Source organism: Carcharodon carcharias, chromosome 1, assembly GCF_017639515.1.
Source record: "Carcharodon carcharias isolate sCarCar2 chromosome 1, sCarCar2.pri, whole genome shotgun sequence".
In the NCBI taxonomy this organism is placed as follows: Eukaryota; Metazoa; Chordata; class Chondrichthyes; order Lamniformes; family Lamnidae; genus Carcharodon; species Carcharodon carcharias.
In genome coordinates, this window is record NC_054467.1 from 218707029 (window position 1) to 218726508 (window position 19480).

At 42.5% G+C, this 19480-nt stretch overlaps 1 protein-coding gene across 1 annotated transcript in view; it reads left to right on the plus strand.

The window, feature by feature from the left end:
• The window catches only part of LOC121279130 (methyl-CpG-binding domain protein 2-like), a 157118-nt gene that overhangs the window by 27239 nt on the left and 110399 nt on the right, over nucleotides 1–19480 (plus strand). The window contains exon 2 of the mRNA XM_041190125.1: nucleotides 7789–7948. Within this exon, the coding sequence (XP_041046059.1) occupies nucleotides 7789–7948 (160 nt within the window). The remainder of the gene's footprint in view (nucleotides 1–7788; nucleotides 7949–19480) is intronic.

A 19480-nucleotide genomic window follows, 5' to 3' on the forward strand; every position in this document is an offset into this window, starting at 1 on the left:
ATTTAGAGTGTGTGGTGCGCATTTAGAGTGGTGTGTGCGCATTTAGAGTGTGTGTTGCGCATTTAGAGTGTTGTGTGCGCATATCTCATTTAGAGTGTGTGTGTGCGCATTTAGAGTGTGTGTTGTGCGCATTTAGAGTGTGTGTGCGCATTTAGAGTGTGTGTGTGCGCATTTAGAGTGTGTGTGTGCGCATTTAGAGTGTGTGGTGCGCATTTAAGGTGTGTGTGTGCGCATTTAGAGTGTGTGTGTGCGCATTTAGAGGTGTGTGTGTGCGCATTTAGAGTGTGTGTGTGCGCATTTAGAGTGGTGTGTGCGCATTTAGAGTGTGTGTGTGCGCATTTAGAGTGTGTGTGTGCGCATTTAGAGTGTGTGGTGCGCATTAGAGTGTGTGTGTGCGCATTTAGAGTGTGTGTGTGCGCATTTAGAGTGTGTGTGTGCGCATTTAGAGTGTGTGTGTGCGCATTTAGAGTGTGTGTGTGCGCATTTAGAGTGTGTGTGTGCGCATTTAGAGTGTGTGTGTGCGCATTTAGAGTGTGTGTGTGCGCATTTAGAGTGTGTGTGTGCGCATTTAGAGTGTGTGGTGTGCGCATTTAGAGTGTGTGTGTGCGCATTTAGAGTGTGTGTGTGCGCATTTAGAGTGTGTGTGTGCGCATTAGAGTGTGTGTGTGCGCATTTAGAGTGTGTGTGTGCGCATTTAGAGTGTGTGTGTGCGCATTTAGAGTGTGTGTGTGCGCATTTAGAGTGTGTGTGTGCGCATTTAGAGTGTGTGTGTGCGCGCATTTAGAGTGTGCGCGCGCGCGCATTTAGAGTGTGGGGTGCGCATTTAGAGTGTGTGTGTGCGCATTTAGAGTGTGTGTGTGCGCATTTAGAGTGTGTGTGTGCGCATTTAGAGTGTGTGTGTGCGCATTTAGAGTGTGTGTGCGCATTTAGAGTGTGTGTGCGCATTTAGAGTGTGTGTGTGCGCATTTAGAGTGTGTGTGCGCGCATTTAGAGTGTGTGTGCGCGCATTTAGAGTGTGTGTGCGCGCATTTAGAGTGTGTGTGCGCGCATTTAGAGTGTGTGTGCGCGCATTTAGAGTGTGTGTGCGCGCATTTAGAGTGTGTGTGCGCGCATTTAGAGTGTGTGTGCGCGCATTTAGAGTGTGTGTGCGCGCATTTAGAGTGTGTGTGCGCGCGCATTTAGAGTGTGTGTGCGCGCGCATTTAGAGTGTGTGTGCGCGCGCATTTAGAGTGTGTGTGCGCGCGCATTTAGAGTGTGTGTGCGCGCGCATTTAGAGTGTGTGTGCGCGCGCATTTAGAGTGTGTGTGCGCGCGCATTTAGAGTGTGTGTGCGCGCGCATTTAGAGTGTGCGGCGCGCGCATTTAGAGTGTGCGCGCGCGCATTTAGAGTGTGCGCGCGCGCATTTAGAGTGTGCGCGCGCGCGCATTTAGAGTGTGCGCGCGCGCATTTAGAGTGTGCGCGCGCGCATTTAGAGTGTGCGCGCGCGCATTTAGAGTGTGCGCGCGCGCGCATTTAGAGTGTGCGCGCGCGCATTTAGAGTGTGCGCGCGCGCATTTAGAGTGTGCGCGCGCGCGCATTTAGAGTGTGCGCGCGCGCATTTAGAGTGTGCGCGCGCGCATTTAGAGTGTGCGCGCGCGCATTTAGAGTGTGCGCGCGCGCATTTAGAGTGTGCGCGCGCGCATTTAGAGTGTGCGCGCGCGCATTTAGAGTGTGCGCGCGCGCATTTAGAGTGTGCGCGCGCGCGCATTTAGAGTGTGCGCGCGCGCGCATTTAGAGTGTGCGCGCGCGCATTTAGAGTGTGCGCGCGCGCGCATTTAGAGTGTGCGCGCGCGCGCATTTAGAGTGTGCGCGCGCGCGCATTTAGAGTGTGCGCGCGCGCGCGCATTTAGAGTGTGCGCGCGCGCGCGCATTTAGAGTGCGCGCGCGCGCGCGCATTTAGTGTGCGCGCGCGCATTTAGTGTGCGCGCGCGCATTTAGTGTGCGCGCGCGCGCATTTAGAGTGCGCGCGCGCGCATTTAGAGTGCGCGCGCGCGCATTTAGAGTGCGCGCGCGCGCATTTAGAGTGCGCGCGCGCGCATTTAGAGTGTGCGCGCGCGCGCATTTAGAGTGCGCGCGCGCGCATTTAGAGTGCGCGCGCGCGCGCGCATTTAGAGGTAGGAGTGTTTTTAAAAAAAAATTTCCGGTTGGATTAAATGCAAAACTATCCCTTTTTTTTAAAAGTTCAAGATAACCTGTCTGCCTCTTTCATGGTCACAGCACGTAAACAGTTAAACACTCAGAATTGTTAAGTATATTCATTTTAACAAAATCCTGATTCAGTCAAACGAGGCAAGGGAAACGAAGGGGAGCCATTTGATGACTCCTCACCTGATCATAACCAGGTGAAATTACATTGCTCAGTGGAATATAAAGGCCACCAACTAGTTGGAAGGATGTAAAGGAACAGATTTGCAAGGAAATTAAGAGGTTCAAGAATTATGCTGTAGTTATAATTGCCTGAATATCGGCTGGGATGGTGGTGGTGTAAAGGGCAGAGAGGGGCAGGTTTTTCTATTGTGTGATAAGGAGAATTTTCTACAGTGTGTTTCCAGCTCAGCGTGGAATGAAGCATTGCTGGACCTGGTTCTTGGGAATGGGATGGGCCAAGTGGATCAAATTTCAGGTTGGCTATGGAAAAGGATAAGGAACATTACATAGTAAGAATAATTAACTGTAGAAAGTCAACTTTAATGGGGTAAGGGTGGAACAGGGCAGATAAATTGGAATCAAAGGTTGGCAGGCAAAACTGTAACTGATAAATAGGCTGCCTTTAAGGAACAGAGAGAGTTCAAGTGCAGTCAGGGTATATTCCAACAAAGGGGAAAGGTAGGCCAAACAAATTTATAGCTCCCTGGACAAAAGAGATAGAAATTAAGATAAAGAAGAAAGTGTGCTTATGACACATTTGAGGTAGGTAATATAATTGCAAATCGGGCCACATTTTGTTTTATTATTCATTCATGGGATGTAGGCATCGCTGGCTAGGCCAGCATTTATTGCCCATCCCTAATTGCCCTTGAGAAGGTGGTGGTGAGCTGCCTTCTTGAACCACTGCAGTCCATGTAGTGTAGGTACACCCATGGTATGGTTAGGGTGGGAGTTCCAGGATTTTGACCCAGCGACAATGAAGGCACAGTGATATCTTTCCAAGTCAGGTTGGTGAGTGGCTTGTAGGGAACTTACAGGTGGTGGTGTTCCCATGTGTCTGCTGCCCTTTTCCTTCTAGATGGTAGTGGTTCTGTGTTTGGAAGGTGCTGTTTAAGGGGTATTGGTGAGTTCGTTTGGTGCACCTTGTAGATGGTACACACTGCTGCTACTGTGCATCGGGGGTAGAGGGAGTGAATGTTTGTGGATGGGGTAGGCTGCTTTGTCCTGGATGGTGTCAAGCTTCCTGAGTGTTGTTGGAACTGCACTCATCCAGGCAAGTGAAAAGTATTCTATCACACTCCTGACTTGTGCCTTGTAGATGGTGGGGAGGCATTGGGGAGTCAGAGGTGAGTTACTTTCCGCAGGATTCCTAGCCTCTGACCTGCTCTTGTAGCCACAGTATTTATATGTCTAGTCCAGTTCCATTTCTGGTCACTGGTTACCCCAGGATGTTGATAGTGTGGGATTCAGCAATGGTAATGCTATTGCATGTCAAGGCATGATGGTTAGACTCTCTCTTGTTGGAGATCGTCATTGTCTGGCACGAATGTTACTTGCCACTTGTCAGCCCAAGCCTGTATATTGTCCATGTCTTGCTGCATTTGGACATGGACTGCTTCAGTATCCGAGGAGTCATGAATAGTGGTGACATTGTGCAATCATCAGCGAACATCCTCACTTTGGACCTTATGATAATGTGCAGGTCTTGCTGCATTTGGGAATGGATTGTTTATTGTGAGAGAAATTGAATACAAAAGTAGGGAGGTTGTGCATCAGTTGTACAGGGCATTGGTGAGAACATATCTGGAGTGCTGTGTACAGTATTGGTCTCTTCATTTAAGGAAAGATGTAAATGCTTTAGATGCATTTCAGAGAAGGTTTACAGCCAAATACCAGGAATGGGTGGGTTGTCTTATGAGGATAGGTTGGACAGATTAGGCTGGTATCTGCTAGAGTTTAGAAGAGTAAGAGGCAACTAGATTGAAACCTTTAAGATCCTGAGGGATTTTGACAGAGTGGATGTGGAGAGGATGTTTCCTCTTGTGGGAGAATCTAAAATTAAAAGTCATTGTTTAAAAATCAGGGGTCGCTAATTTAAGACCGAGATTAGGAGGGATTTTTTGAGTGTCGTGAGTCTTTGGAATTCTCTTCCTGAAAAGTCAGTAGGAGCAGGGTCTTTGAATATTTTTAAGGCAGAGCTAGTTAGATTCTTGTTCATATGTTTGTATGTTCTAGATTCTTCCACAAGAGGAAACATCCTCTCCACATCCACTCTGTCAAGACCCCTCAGGATCTTAAAGGTTTATAATAAGTCACATTCATTCTTCTGAGCTTCTTCACTTTGTAGCCTCCTTACCCCCTCCTCACAACTCACTTTCCTATCTATTTTTGTGTCGTCAGCAAATTTAGCAACCATACCATCTGTCCCTTCAAATCATTTATACAAAGTGAAAAAAATTGAGGCCCCAGCACTGATCTCTGTGGCACACCACTTGTTAAATCTTGCCAAGCAGAAAATGACCCACTTTTGGCTTCTGTTTCCTTTTCGCTAGCCGATCTTATCCATGCCAATAAGTTACCCCCTACACCACAAACTTTTATTTTCCGCAACATCCCATCTGAATCTAGGGCTGGAATTTTATAGCAGCTCAAGAGCAGGATGGCAGGTGGGTGGGGATTCAGGGGTGTCATTGCAATGGTGCTATGCCTGCTGCCTAACTGCCCCCGCTGTGGTTTTACCAGCATTGTGGGAAGAGTTGGGTGGCTCTCGGAGGCAAGACCTCTTCCCCAACTGGGGGGTGGAAATCCTGCCTCAAGCCAATTGGCAGCTTGACAGTTGTTAAATAACCACGCGACAAGTGGGGTGGGTGGGCTCACCCCTGACTTTTAGGCTTGGAGTGGAAACCCCACCCCCACTGTAAAATTCAGCTCCGGGTGTCAAAGTATGTGGATTAATTTTAAATAGTCATCCTAGAAAAGAATTATATTTTAGCATGAATGCATTTGCTTGAAGGTATTTTGAATTTACCAAAGCCAAAATCAATTAGGTAAAAAAGTAAATATTGATATGCTGATGAAAATCTTAAAACTCAAACTAGCATCAGGTCTTCATGCCCTGACATTAGAATTACTCACTTGTCAATAGGATCCACTCCTAGATTTGCAAGAATCCACAAGACTATTATTTTGCTTTCTGTACATGATAAAATGAATTAAATCTAATTTCTACTTACTGATTTAAAAGCTGTCTTTAGGGGAGGTTTCTTCAATCTGATTTTGGTTGATATTGCTTGCCTTGTTGCCACATGCCACAGATCCCATGTAGTGGGCTCTATGTTGGAATGGATCTCTTAAAAACTGCAAGTCGCCACTCCAAAAACCCACAAAAAGTCTGTGAGCACCTATCGGTATGGTGAACCGCATGTGTTGTTTCCTTGCCCCTCACCTCAAAATTTGGGCCATTATGTTCCCTAGTAAGATCTCTGTTGCTTCCAAGATCCTTGCTCTGAAGAGCCAATGGTGGTGCAAATTTATGTTTAAATTATTCATCGACTTCTATACAATGGTGGTAAAAGTGAAGTTTCTTGCACCGTTGAAACCTCAGTCACACCCATTTATGATTCAGCAAGTATAGTAAATAAGCATTTAACAAGTGTCCTTTCATGCAAAAGCAACTTGTGTTTGTTCTGCAAATCATAAGGTGTTTAATGTTGCTTGCTTGCTGAGCATTCCTTATGCATACTGTAAAAAGGTATCAAAATGGCACTTGAGCAAGCTGCTTAAGGTCTGTCCTTCCTGTTCTTCAGCTTTTTCTTATGAATTGGAAGTGCATATCACATCTGTGGCACATTCTGCCAACTGCTTCTCCTTATTAATTGCTGAAATAGCACAGACGACTGGACCTTTTTCCATATGCCATCATGGTAGATAATCTTAGTCATAGAAATTACAGCAACAGGTGTCCATTTGGCCTGTTGCCAGTTCTCACTCTTCACCTGGAGCTATATACCATAAACCTACTTCTCTGCCAAATGAAGTTTGTCTCTGTGTAATGTTACCTTTGTATATTCTCAAACTGAAGCAGCAAGATTGAATTAGAGAAAAACAAAGGAGGAGAAAATGCTGTGAGAGGGAATGGAATACAGACAATATTGTGGCAACTTTCTCCCTGTATAAATTGTTTGCAAGGTTAACCTTTTCAACATACGTTATCTTATAGTCAAATCTCAATAGAGATTTGTGAAATAGCAGGTTATTATGCTCTTTGTATGGAGTGGGGAAGTGGAAGTACAATTTGGGAAATGTCCTTTGGCCTAGACTGTGATCTCCTGGTATCAGTGCTTGTCCTCCCTGCAGGAAAATGTATGCTTTCATCACCTTTGCTGGCATTCTTGCTGATGCAGCCTGTACTGATGCTACCAATTCCAAAGCTGCTGCTGGCTGTCACAAACACCTTTATCCTAACAACATTGTTATCAAGCTGCATCTGAAACTCTTGGGGGAGAATTTTCTCCCCGTTGAGCAGGCTGGTCGGGAGCAGGGGCAGGCAGGCGCGGAGCCGATCGCTGCTCGCGATCAGCTGTGCGGCGCCATTTTACATGGGTGGGCCAATTAAGGCCTGCCCAGCGTGGCGTGGGCCTGGTAGCACTTAGTGCTACTTGTGCAGGCAGGGAGAGGAGGGAGAGTTGGGGCCTGCGCTCTTTCGTACATGCGCGCGCAACAGCGAAGAAATCTCCCTGAGGCAGCTCCGTGCCTCGGAGATTAGCTTAGTTTTAAAGTTGGAAAGAATAAAAAAAAATATTCAGACATATCCCCTCGTGACAGTTTCACATGAGCTGGGACATGTTTATGAATTTTCATAATTTTTATTTAATTAATAAAAAATCCCGCAGGCCACCTGGGCTCTTCACCTGCCAAAGCCTCCATATATACCGCCAACCTTAAGGTTGGACGGGCAGCTTTCTCAATTGAGTTAATTGGTTTGTAAATGGCCTTAACAGGCCTTTGACAGTTCGGCAGGCACGCAGCCTACTCTGGTGCGCGCCCGCCGAATGAAAGATCGGAATGACATGCGGTGACGTCGGGATGCATCCCAATGGCATTGTGCATCATTTTACACATCGGCGAGCGGGTAAACAGAAAATGCTGGCCTTGGAATCTGATTTTTGAGGCGTTTACATGCCAAATAACTACAATGTATGGCATTTATGTGTTAATTTTGTTTTTATTCGTTTATGGGATGTGGACGTCACTGGCTAGGCCAGAATTTATTGCCCATCCCCAATTGCTCTTAAGAAATGGTGGTGAGCTGCCTCCTTGAACCATTGCAGTCCATGTTTTTGACGTAGCTCCACTTTACAAACAAAGTAAAGCATTACAAATTTCACCTCAGATTTCCTGTTGTGAAAATTGGCGAGGACATAACCATTGTAGAGAATAAACGCACACTACATGCTGTATATATGGCATTTCTGCCTTTTGCACATTTTCTTGATTTTAAGCCCCAGTGTCTATTGTTGAGACCACAATAATGGCGTGTAAGTCTCCCTTGTCAACTGGTACTAGACCAGCTATTTTTTTATTTTCTCTTCCACCTTTCAGCCCAAGTGGTAAGAAGTTCAGGAGTAAGCCTCAGTTGGCTCGATACCTGGGAAACAGTATCGACCTCAATAGCTTTGACTTTCGGACTGGGACGATGATGCCTAATAAATTACAGAGGAATAAACAGCGCCTTCGGAATGAAGCAATAAATCAAACAAAGGTATTGTATTCTTTCAGTTTTCTCCCTGGATGTGTTTCAGATATGAAAATTTAATGACACAAAGTATTTTTATGAATATTATCTTTGGAGCACCCATGTGCCATGGAGTGGTGGCTGCAGATTAGAGCATCCTACTTCCTTACAAGGTGAGTACTTATTGGTTGCAAACTGGAAAGTGAAGGTGGTGTGCAGTGGTCAAATGTTTTTCTGCAGGGGAGGAATTTAAGATTAAAGTTCAAGTTGAATTGGATCGTTCCAGTAACCAGTTAAGCAGAAATCTCCATATATACTGCCTCTTTGTAATTTTACTTGGAGAGCAGTGCATAGTCTGGGATGATGAGGCCTTGCACTAAAAATTGAGGGAAGGAGAGAAGAGAGAATGATAAATTAGCTTTTGACTGTATTGACTATTAAAATAATTATATTTAGTTTCAAAATTCAAATCCAATTTCAATTGGAATTTATTTGTTTTGTATTAATGGTAACTTCACTAATTTGTACCATAGTCTATTTCATCTGCACGTGTAATTTCTTCCCCCCAGTATAGCTATATTTATCTCGCCCTTTCCTGTTTTCTTTTAATTACAATTGTGTTTATAGGTTGAGAAGATGATCAACATGGATTTATTAAGTTTGCTTTTGCACCCATTGGTTGAAAGACACTAGTTGAATACAAGCTCTCTAATTTTCTGTGCCTCCTGATGAAAAATGGTGGCAAAATAAAACAAGTGCATTGTTGCCATTTTCCTATTGTTTTCACACTTTGGCTAATATAAATGTGTATTATAATTAGAACCCATTATATATAGGATCCACTGGGACAAGTGACATTGACCAGAGTGGTCCTTGCCAGCATTCCTGCGTTCCTAACGGACATCTGGCTATGATGGCCTATTTCCTGCTTTTGGTCAACCTGGTATAAGATGTAAGCAGATACCCATCAATGTGATAGTCTTGAAATTAAGCAGCAGAGAAATCCACACAACCAGAATTTACAATGTAGATAGTTTGTTTTCTGGTATGGTGTGTCTGCAAACCAATTCTTAGATGACTCGGGAGGCTTTGGTTGGACAAGTAGTGTAGCTGGCAGATTTGCAGTTTTCGCTCAATTCCAGAAATAATCCTGTGCACAATTGGGGTTACCTAAACCCTTGATGTTGGCAACATGTTTCTAATGCTATTTTGGCAAGCAAGCCTGGTACTGAGTGGGAAAAATCTCAGCTCTATTACAGGCTTTCGCTCCGGGCCCTATTAATGATCCAGTATAGGAGTTAATCATCAATAGTTCCTTAGCATACTCAAGGACATACCTGGCTCAGGTATTAGATTATTAGAAAGAGTTGAATTTGTTATGGTCTCTCATTGCCAGGCAGATCATTTTGGAACCACCCACACCTTCAAGAAGACCCTACATTCCTTTCTGTTTTCTTTTCTTTCCCCCATCTCCACCAAAAGGGAGCAGTTTGTAGTTGTAAATGATAGCTTTTAACCTTCTTTAGAAAGATAACTCATATAGGGAACTCCTCAGGAGCTATATAGTGATCAGCTGTGATTAAGAAAATGGTGGTAATATAAAACCTGAGTTATGACTTGGCAGATGATATGTGCCAGGCGAATCAAATCCACACGGGAAACATGATCGTCTGGTCACAACTGTTTTGCAGTTTGTATTTTATTTTGAGATGCGTGCCATGAATTCAGAAGTAATAAGACTACCACAACTTCAAAGGTTTTTAGAAAACTAAATTAAATGTTTATTAACAAAAGAAAAGATTAAACACATACATAGGTCTACAAATTACTACTATAATAAGTCCTAAAACCACTAAATAACCTGGTTTCCGGTTACACCCCTGTTAAGGCAACAGTAAAAACAAATAGATTTAAACAGATCCAGGCAAAGCCACACAATACCCTGGACAGTTGAATTCAAAGTGAGTTTTCTCATCTTCGGTTCCTGTAGACAGCAACTTGATGCACAGAGGCTGGAGGCTTTTCACACTTGTTCAATATTAGAGTTCCTTTTCCTCTGACAAATAGCCTCATCTCCTTTATACATGTTTCTCCCTTTTAAATGCAAATTCCATTGCTCCGATATGTCTTTGGTACTTTAACTTTCTTAAAATTAGTACTATAAAAAGATTTATATTATATCAGTAACCTTTAAGAAAAATGGAGTGTTTGGTTTAGCTTCTTCTGGCTAGGTTTAACATCTCACCATCTCTTTGAAATTCAGATTACTCTGGTTTATCCAAAAGTGTAAATTTTCCTTGCACCTCACATTTTAAAGCTTCAGCCATGTTTACACATTTAGCATTTCTAACCTAGCTGCTTGTTGGTGAATCAAAACCTCCAGATCAGCTGTCTCCAATTCAATTAAATCTCTCTCACTCTCTCTCACACACACATACAAACTATCCAAATCCCACTATTACCCTACATTTATAATGAATCACAATATTATGAGAATTATTATATTTTCATGACATGAGTGCATTGTTGTCATTCTCCTAACCATATGAACATACGAACTTAACCAAATGAACATACAAAATAGGAACAGAAGTAGGCCATTCAGCCCCTCAAGCCTGCCCCGCCATTCAATAGGATCATGGCTGATTTACCCCAGGCCTCAGCTCCTCATAGCCCTCAACTCCCCAATATTTCAAAAATTTATCTACCTCTTGTTTAAATACTTTGTGATCTAGCCTCCACAACTCTCTGGGGTAGAGAATTCCAGACATTCAGTACGCTCAGATGAAATTCCTTCGCATCTCAATTTTAACTCAATTATTCTGTAACTATGTCCCCTAGTTCGAGATTCCTCCACTAGTGGAAACATCATCTCAACATCTACTCTGTCAAGCCCTCTCAGAATCTTGTACGTTTCAATATGATCACCCCTCATTCTTTAAAATCTAATGAATAAAGGCCTAACCTGTTTAGCCCTTCTTGATAAGTCAACCCCTTCATCCCAGGAATCAGCTTAGTGAATCTCTCTTGAACTGCTTCCATTGCCGGTATAGCCTTTCTTAAATAGGGGGACCAAAACTGTACACGGTACTCCAGGTGCGGTCTCACCAACACCCTATACAGTTGTAACAAGACTTCCCTATTTTAAACTCCAACCCCTTTGCAATATAGGCCGAAATTCCATTTGCCTTCTTAATCACTTGCTGTACCTGCATGCTAACTTTTTGCATTTATTGCATAAGAACACCAAGATTCCTCTGTGCTACACTTGTTTGGAGTCTCTCTCCATTTAAATAATAGCCTGCCCTTGATTTTTCCTATCAAAGTGCATGACTTCACACTTTGCTACATTAAACTCCATCGGCCAAATTTTTGCTCACTCACTCAACCTATCTACATCCCTTTGCAGATTCCTTATGTCCTCACCACAACATGCCCTCCCACCTATTTTTGTATTTTCAGCAAATTTGGATACATTACACTCTGCCCCCTCCTCCACGTTATTAATATCGATAGTAAATAATTGATGCCCTAGGACGGATACTTGTGGCATTCCACTAGTTACGTCTTTCCAACCTGAAAAAGACCCATCAATCCTGACACTCTGTCTTCTGTGTTAACCAACCCTCAATCCATGCTAATATGTTACCCCCAATGCCGTGAGCTCCTATCTTGTGCAATAACTTTTAACTTGGCACCTTATCAAATGCCTTCTGGAAATCCAAATACACTACATCTACAAGTTCTCCTTTATCAACTCTGCTTGTTATATCCTGAAAGAACACTAGCAAATTTGTCAAACATGATTTTCTTTTCACAAAACCATGTTGACACTGATTGCATTAAGCTTTTCTAAATGTCCTGCTATTTCTTCCTTAATAATGTACCCTAGCATTTTCTCAATGACAGATGTTAGACTGACTGGCCTATAATTTCCTGCCTTTTGTCTCCCTCCCTTCTTGAACAGGGGCGTCACATTAGCGGTTTTCCAGTCTTCTGGGAACCTCCCAGAATCCAATGAGTTCTGGAATATTTCAACCAATGCCTCCACTATCTCTGTAGCCACTTCCTCAAGCCTGCTCCTCCATTCAGTAAGAATATGGCTGATATGTTTGGGTTTTGAATTCCACATTCCCATCTACCCCCAATAACCTTTGATTTCCTTGCCTAACAAAAATCTTATCTATCTCCAGCTTAAAAATATTCAATGACCCTCACCTCCACCGCCTTCTGAGGCAGAGAGTTCCAAAGTCAAACAACCCTCGGAGAAAAGATTTCCCCTCATCTCTGTAATTTTAACAGTGCCCCCTAGTTCTAGACTCACCCATCAGAGAAAACATCCTTTCCACGCCCCCCTTGTCAAGACTATTCAGGATCTTATATACTTCAATCAAGTCACCCCTCACTCTTCTAAATTACAGTGGAAACCTTTGCTCATAAGACAACCCACTGATTCAATTTAGTAAACCTCCTCTGAGTCACCTCCTTCCTTAAACAAAGAGACCAAAACTGCACACAGCATTTGAGATGTGGTCTCTCCAATGCATGTATAACAGAAGCATAATATCCTCACTTTTATGTTCAATTCCTCTTAATAAAGGATAGTATTTCATTAGCTACCTTAATTACTTGCTGTACCTGCACACTAACTTTTTGATACTCATGCACTAGAACACCTAGATCCCTCTGCACCTTGGAATTCTGCAGTCGTTCTCCATTTAAGTAATACTCTGCTTTTTTATTCTTCCTGCCAAAGTGAACAACTGCACATTTTTCCCACATACTTTATTTGCCATATTTTTGCCCACTCACTCACTCAACCTATCTATATCCAACTGCAACCTCCTTATGTCCTCTTCACAACATACTTTCCTACCTACTTTTGTGTCATCTGCAAATTTAACTATCATGCCTTCACTCCCCTCATCTAAGTCACTGATAAAAATGATAAAAAGTTGAGGACCCAGCACAGACCCCAGTGGGACTCCACTCGTCACACCCTGTCAATTTCACCAAGTTCCTCTCTTCCTTCCACCTCCTGATTTACGGCTACTGTTGGAATGTACTTTGTATCTTCTATACTGAAGACACAAGCAAAATATTTGTTTACTTGTATACATTGTGGTTACTGTTAGGGGGCCTCTGTAGACCATTCCCACTAGTGCCTTCTTTCCCCTACTATTCCTCATCTCTAACCTAACCGATTCTACATCATGATGTCCTGAACTATTACACAAATGTCAACCCTGATCAACAGTGTTACCCCTCCACATTTACTGAGCTTCCTATTCTTTGTGGATGTCATATATCCCTCAATATTCAGGACCCAATCCTTGTCTTTGTATTTGTTGAGCTTTTCTTTAGAAGGAAAATACTTATTCTGAAATATCTCCATAAATGTCTGCCACTGCTTCTCTATTGATCTATCCCCTAGCCTAATATCCCAGGTCACTTTAGCTAGCTTAGCTTTCATGTCCACATAATTGCCCTTATTTAAATTTAAAATACTAGTTTTAGACCCACTCTTCTCCCTTTCAAACTGGATGTACAATTCAATGATATTGTGGCTGCTGCTGCCTAGGGGTGCCTTTACTCTGAGGTAATTAATTAATCCTGTCACGTTACACAGTACCAAGTCTAATATAACTGCTCTCTGGTTGGTTCCAGAATGGTGCTGCTGTAAGAAACTCTCTTGAAAGTAGTCTATGAACTCCTCATCCGGGCTACTACTGCCAATCTGATTTTTTAGTTTATATGTAGATTAAAAACTCTCATCATTATTGCCATCCCTTTATCACAAGCGCCCAATATTTCTTCTTGTATACTTTGTACTACATTGTGGTTACTGTTAGGGGGCCTCAGTAGACCACTCCTACTAGTGACTTCTTTCCCCTACTATTCCTCATCTCCAACCAATCTGATTCTACATCATGATGTCCTGAACTATTGTACAAATGTCATCCTTGATCAACAGTGTTACCCCTCCACATTTACTGAGTTTCCTATTCTTTGTGGATGTCATATACCCCTCAATATTCAGGACCCAATCCTTGTCATTCTGCAGCCAGGTCTCCGTAAAGGCTATCAGATCATATTTATTTACTTCAATGTGACCTATCAATTCATTTACTTTGTTATGAATGCTTTACGCATTCAGAAACAAAGCCTTTAGTTTTGTCTGTGTTATCTTTGTAACATCTAGTCTTGACGGTTGGTGTATTCTTAGTTTTATTCTCTGTCCCTTCCTGGCATTCTCTGACCGTCATTTCCCATATTTTTGTTTTGGTCCCCTGTCTTGACTCTATCCCTTCATTTGCTATATCTACCCATCACCCTCTTGTTTAGTTTAAAGCCCTCTCTACTTCCCTGGTTATGCGGCTCACTAGAACACTGGTCCCAGTACGGTTTAGGAGTAGACCATCCCAATGGTACAGTACCTACTTTCCCCATCACTGCCAGTGCCCAATGAAGCAGAACCCACTTCTCCCACACCAGTCTTTGAGCCATGCATTAATTTCTCTAATCTTATTTGCCCTGTGCCAATTTGCACATGGCTCAGGTAATAATCCTATGATTATTACCTTCGAAGCTCTGCTTCTTAATTTGATGCCTGGCTCTTCATACTCACTCTGCAGAATCTCTTTCCTTGTCCTGCCTGTGTTGTTGTAACTCTTTCAAGTACAAACACGTTTTCCATCTGTTCCTATTCAGGTGAAGTTACATTGTTTCATAGTTTGCCATTGTGAGATTTGAACTCTTGATCTTGGGGTTACAAGCCCAGTACCATAACCACTTGGCTATTTAGGCCAAGCGCCTATGCTGTTGTACCTACACGTAGGTGAGGTTTTAAATGATTACTTTCATCTGTAAGCATCTGATAGAGGTATACAAAATTAGAGGGGCATAGATAGGGTAGATAGGAAGAAACTTTTTCCCTTAGCGGAGGTGTCAATAATCAGGGGGCATAGTTTTAATCAGGGGCAGGAGGTTTAGAGGGGATTTGAGGAAAATATTTTTCACCTAGAGGGTGGTTAGAATCTGGAACACACTGATTGAGGGGCTGATAGAGGCAGGAACCCTCACAACATTTAAGAAGTATTTAGATGAGCACTTGAAATAGCATACAGCTATATAGCATACAGGGCTACGGGCCAAGTGCTGGAAAATGGGATTAGAATAGATAGGAGCTTGATGGCCAGCAAGGACATGATGGGCCGAAGGACCTGTTTCTCTGCTGTTTAACTCTGACGCTATGACTATGTCCCATGACAACTGGATTTCCCCCTCCCACTGTAAGTTCCTCTCCAGCCCTGAGCAAAAGCCCTGAACCCTGGTACCAGGTAGCCAACACAGCCATCTGGAGTCTTGTTCTTTGCTGCAGAAAACAATGTTAATCTCCCTCACTGTACTGTCCCCTACTACCATTACATTCCTTTTTGCTCCCCCTGCTTGAATGGCTTCGTGTACCATGTTGCCATGACCTGTTTGCTCATCCACCCTACAGACCTCACTTTTGTCCACACAGGTAGCAAGCATCTTGTACCTGTTTGACAATTACAAAGTCTGAGGCTGCTCCACAACTGCCTGCTTGGTCCCTTTTCCTGCCTCACTTGCAGTCACATCTTCCTGTCCCACACTGCTGTCCAAAACAGATGACTCTATTCTCAGAGGTGAACAAAATGCCCAGGTATTTCTCCCCCTCCCTTTATGTTGTGCAGCTTTCACAGTTCGGCTTCCAGATCAATAATCTTAATCCAGAACTGCTCTCGCTACTTACACTTTCTGTAGATGTGTTTGTGCTGGATTGCCTTGGTGTCCAGAAGATCCCACATTCCAAAGCTGCAACATAACACCTTTTCTGTCATGATTTTTTTGTTGTTTAGTTAATTTAATTTAATGATTTACTTAATTAACTTAGAATAATTCCTACGTATGCTACAATTTACTGTGCTTATTAAAAGCTAGTACTTTTATAAATAAAAGTTATACATCTATTAAATACACAGGTATGTGTTTTAGGTATTTATTTTAATTATTTTAATTAGTTTCAAGTTTTAGTTGTTTATATTTAAATTTTTATTCATTTTAATTAATAAATCCTGTTACTCCCAATAAGCTTTACTACTGCTATTGCAAAAACCTTTAAGAAAACCTTACGGTTACCAATAAATTGTACCAATATTTAAAAGATAAACGAGCAAAACAAGTAAAATACTCGCTGCTTCCGAAGTTCCCTATGATGTCACGCTTGAAAATCTGATCAGTCCACTGAGACCCATCACCAGCAGCAGCTAGCTCATTTATCTCATGCTCTTTTATCTCCCCTCTCACTCCTTCTCGTGGTCTTTTATCTCCCGGTTCCATAGAATATTGATTCTATCATTGGAGATGTAAAGAAAGGTTTAGTAGCTGCTGTTTTTTCCTTTGTATCCCAGTCATGATAGGCACTGAATAATGGATATATGAAGAAATGCTCTCACATGTAACCGCCAGGTAATGCCCCAATGTTTTTTTCACTAGTTATACTACTGACAGCTGCCTTCAATGTAATGGATGAACCTATGGCAGGACACTTTCAATGTGCCAGCCACTTGGTGTGTCCATAATGTGTCGTCTAATAACTAGACTAGACCCAGAACAATGTGGCTGACTCTTTAATTGCCCTCTGAAATGGCCTAACAAGTCACTCTGTTATATTCAAGGGCAATTAGGGATGGGTAATAGATGATGGCCTTACCAGTGAAGTCCAAATCCCATGAATGAATAATAATTGATTGCACTGATTCACTAACAACTCATTGTATCATTTGACTACCAGGATGGTAGAAGGTAAATTGAATGGACCATGGTCCATTTTTCATCTAGCAGTTCCCACGTAATTGACACATGTTTGCCTCTCAGTTATTTCATTTATCTTGCATATTTCTAAGGGAATCCATCATGTTCCTGATTTAAATCTTGATCAATGGAGCTGCATTGTCAGGAAAAGCCACACATGTATCCTGTCTCTGCTGTGTCCTTGTAATGAGATACCTGGTCGGATTTCTGTATTGATATGCTTCTGGTCGCTGGTGATTCCCAGGATATTGATAGTATGGGAATTAGTGATGGTGATGTTGAAGGTCTGGGGGAAGCTTGGTATTTTGGAGTTAGTAGTTGCAAGATAGTAAATGTTGTCTTGATACAGTTTATAGGCTGACATGGACTTTGCCATTATTGGGGAGTTGTAAAACGGCACTGCGTAGAATCATCAGCAAATGACCCCACTTCTGATGTTGCCCTAAAGAGCCCTAGAAGTGATGTTCATGGGCTACTTTGACCTTTGACAATCATGACCATGTAAAACAGAAGCAGGAGTAGGTAATTCTGCCCTTCGAGCCTGGTCCACCATTCAACATGGTCATGGCTGATCCCCATCTCAACGCCATACTGCTGCTCTTTCCCCATGCCCATTGATGCCTTCTTACATATATTCAATGACTTGGCTTCTACAGCATTCTGTGGTAGAAAATTCCATAGGTTCACCACTGTCTCAGTGAAGAAGTTTCTGCTCACCTCGATCCTAACTGGCCTACCTGGTATCCTGAGACTGTGACCCCTTGTTCTACACTCCCTGCCCCCACACAGGGAATACATCATCCCTGCATCCAGTCTGTACATCCCTGTCAGAATTTTATACATTCCAATGAGATCCCTCTCATCCTTATAAACTCCAGTGAATACAGGCCCAGTCGGTCCAGTCTCTCCTCATACCATAATCCTGCCATCCCAGGAATCAGTCTGGTGAACCTTCGCTGCACTCCCCCTATGGCAAGTATATTGTTTCTTGGGAAAGGAGATCAAAACTGCACACAATATTCCAGGTGTGGTCTCACAAGGCCCTGTTCAGCTCCAGTAAGACATCCTTGCTCCTTTACTCAAGTCCTATTGCAATGAAGGCTAGCATACCATTTTCCGCCTTAACTACTTGCTGCACCTGCATGCTTGCTTTCAGTGATTGGTGGACAAGGACACTCAGGTCCCTTTGTACAGCAACATTTCCCAATCTATCACTATTTAAATAATACTCTCTCATTCTGTTTTTCCTACCAAAGTGATAACTTCACACTTAACTACGTTATACTGCATCTGCCATGTATTTGCTCACTCACTCAACTTGTCTAAATTGCCTTGAAGCCTCTTAACACCCTCCGCATCACTCACATTCCCACCTAGTTTTCTGTTGTCAATAAACTTGGAAATATTACATTTGGTTCCCTCATCCAAATCAGTGATACATATTGTGAATAGCTGGGGCCCAAGCATTGATCCCTGCAGTACCCCACTAGTCACGACCTGCCATACCGAATAAGATTCATTTATTCCTACTCTGTTTCCTGTCTGCTAACTAATTTTCAATCCATGCCAAAATAATACCCCCAATGCCATATGCTTTAATTCTACACACTAACCGCTTCTGTGGACTTTATCAAAAGCTCTCTGAAAATCCAAATTCAACACATCCACTGGTTCTCCCTTTACTATCCTGCTAGTTACATCCTCAAAAAACTCCAGTAAGTTTGTCAAATATAATTGTCCTTCCATAAATCCATGTTGACTTTGTCTAATCCCATTGATATGTTTTAAGTGTTTTGTTATCACATGCATTATAATAGACTCTAGCATTTTCCCTACCACTGATGAATTTTTTTTCCCCTCCCTCCCTTTTTTAAATAGTGGGGTTAAATTTTCCACCCTCCAATCTGCTGGGACTGTTCCAGAATCTACAGAATTTTGGAAGGTGACAACCAACGCATGCACTATTTCCATGGCCATCTCCTTTAGTACCCTGGGATGTAGGTTATCAGGCCATGGGGATTTATCAGCTTTCAGCCCCATTAATTTCTCCAGTGCTTTTTTAATAATAATAATTTCCTTCTCCTCCTCCTCATTAGTCCTTTGGTTCTCTTGTATTTCTGGGAAATCATTTGTGTCTTCCTCCGTAAAGACAGAACTAAGTAGTTGTTTAATTGCTCTGCCATTTCCTTGTTCTCTATTACAAATTCTCCCATTTCAAACTGTAAGACTATTTGTCTTCACTATTTTTTTTAAACTTACTTATGGAAGCTTTTACAGTTCGCTTTTATGTCCCTTGCAAGTTTACCTTCATACTCTGTTTTTCCCTCTTAATTAATCCCTTGTCCCTCCTTTGCTGAATTCTAAGCTGCTCCCAATCCTCAGGCTTGCTACTTTTTCTAGCAACCTCATATGACTCCTCTTTGGATCTAATATTACCCTTAATTTCTTTTATTAGCATTTTCCTGTTGCGTTTTTGTGCCAGAAAGGAATATATGTATGCAATGCATACATCCATTCCTTAAATATTAACCATTGTCTAATCACTGTCATACCTTTTAATGAAGTTCCACAATCTATCTTAGCCAACTCATGCCTTCATAGTTTCCTTTGTTAAGCTTTAGGACCCTGGTTTTGGATTGGACACTTTCACTTTCCAACCTAAGGAAAAATTCTATCATGTTATGGTCACTGTTTCCTAAAGGGCTCTGCACAACAAAGTTA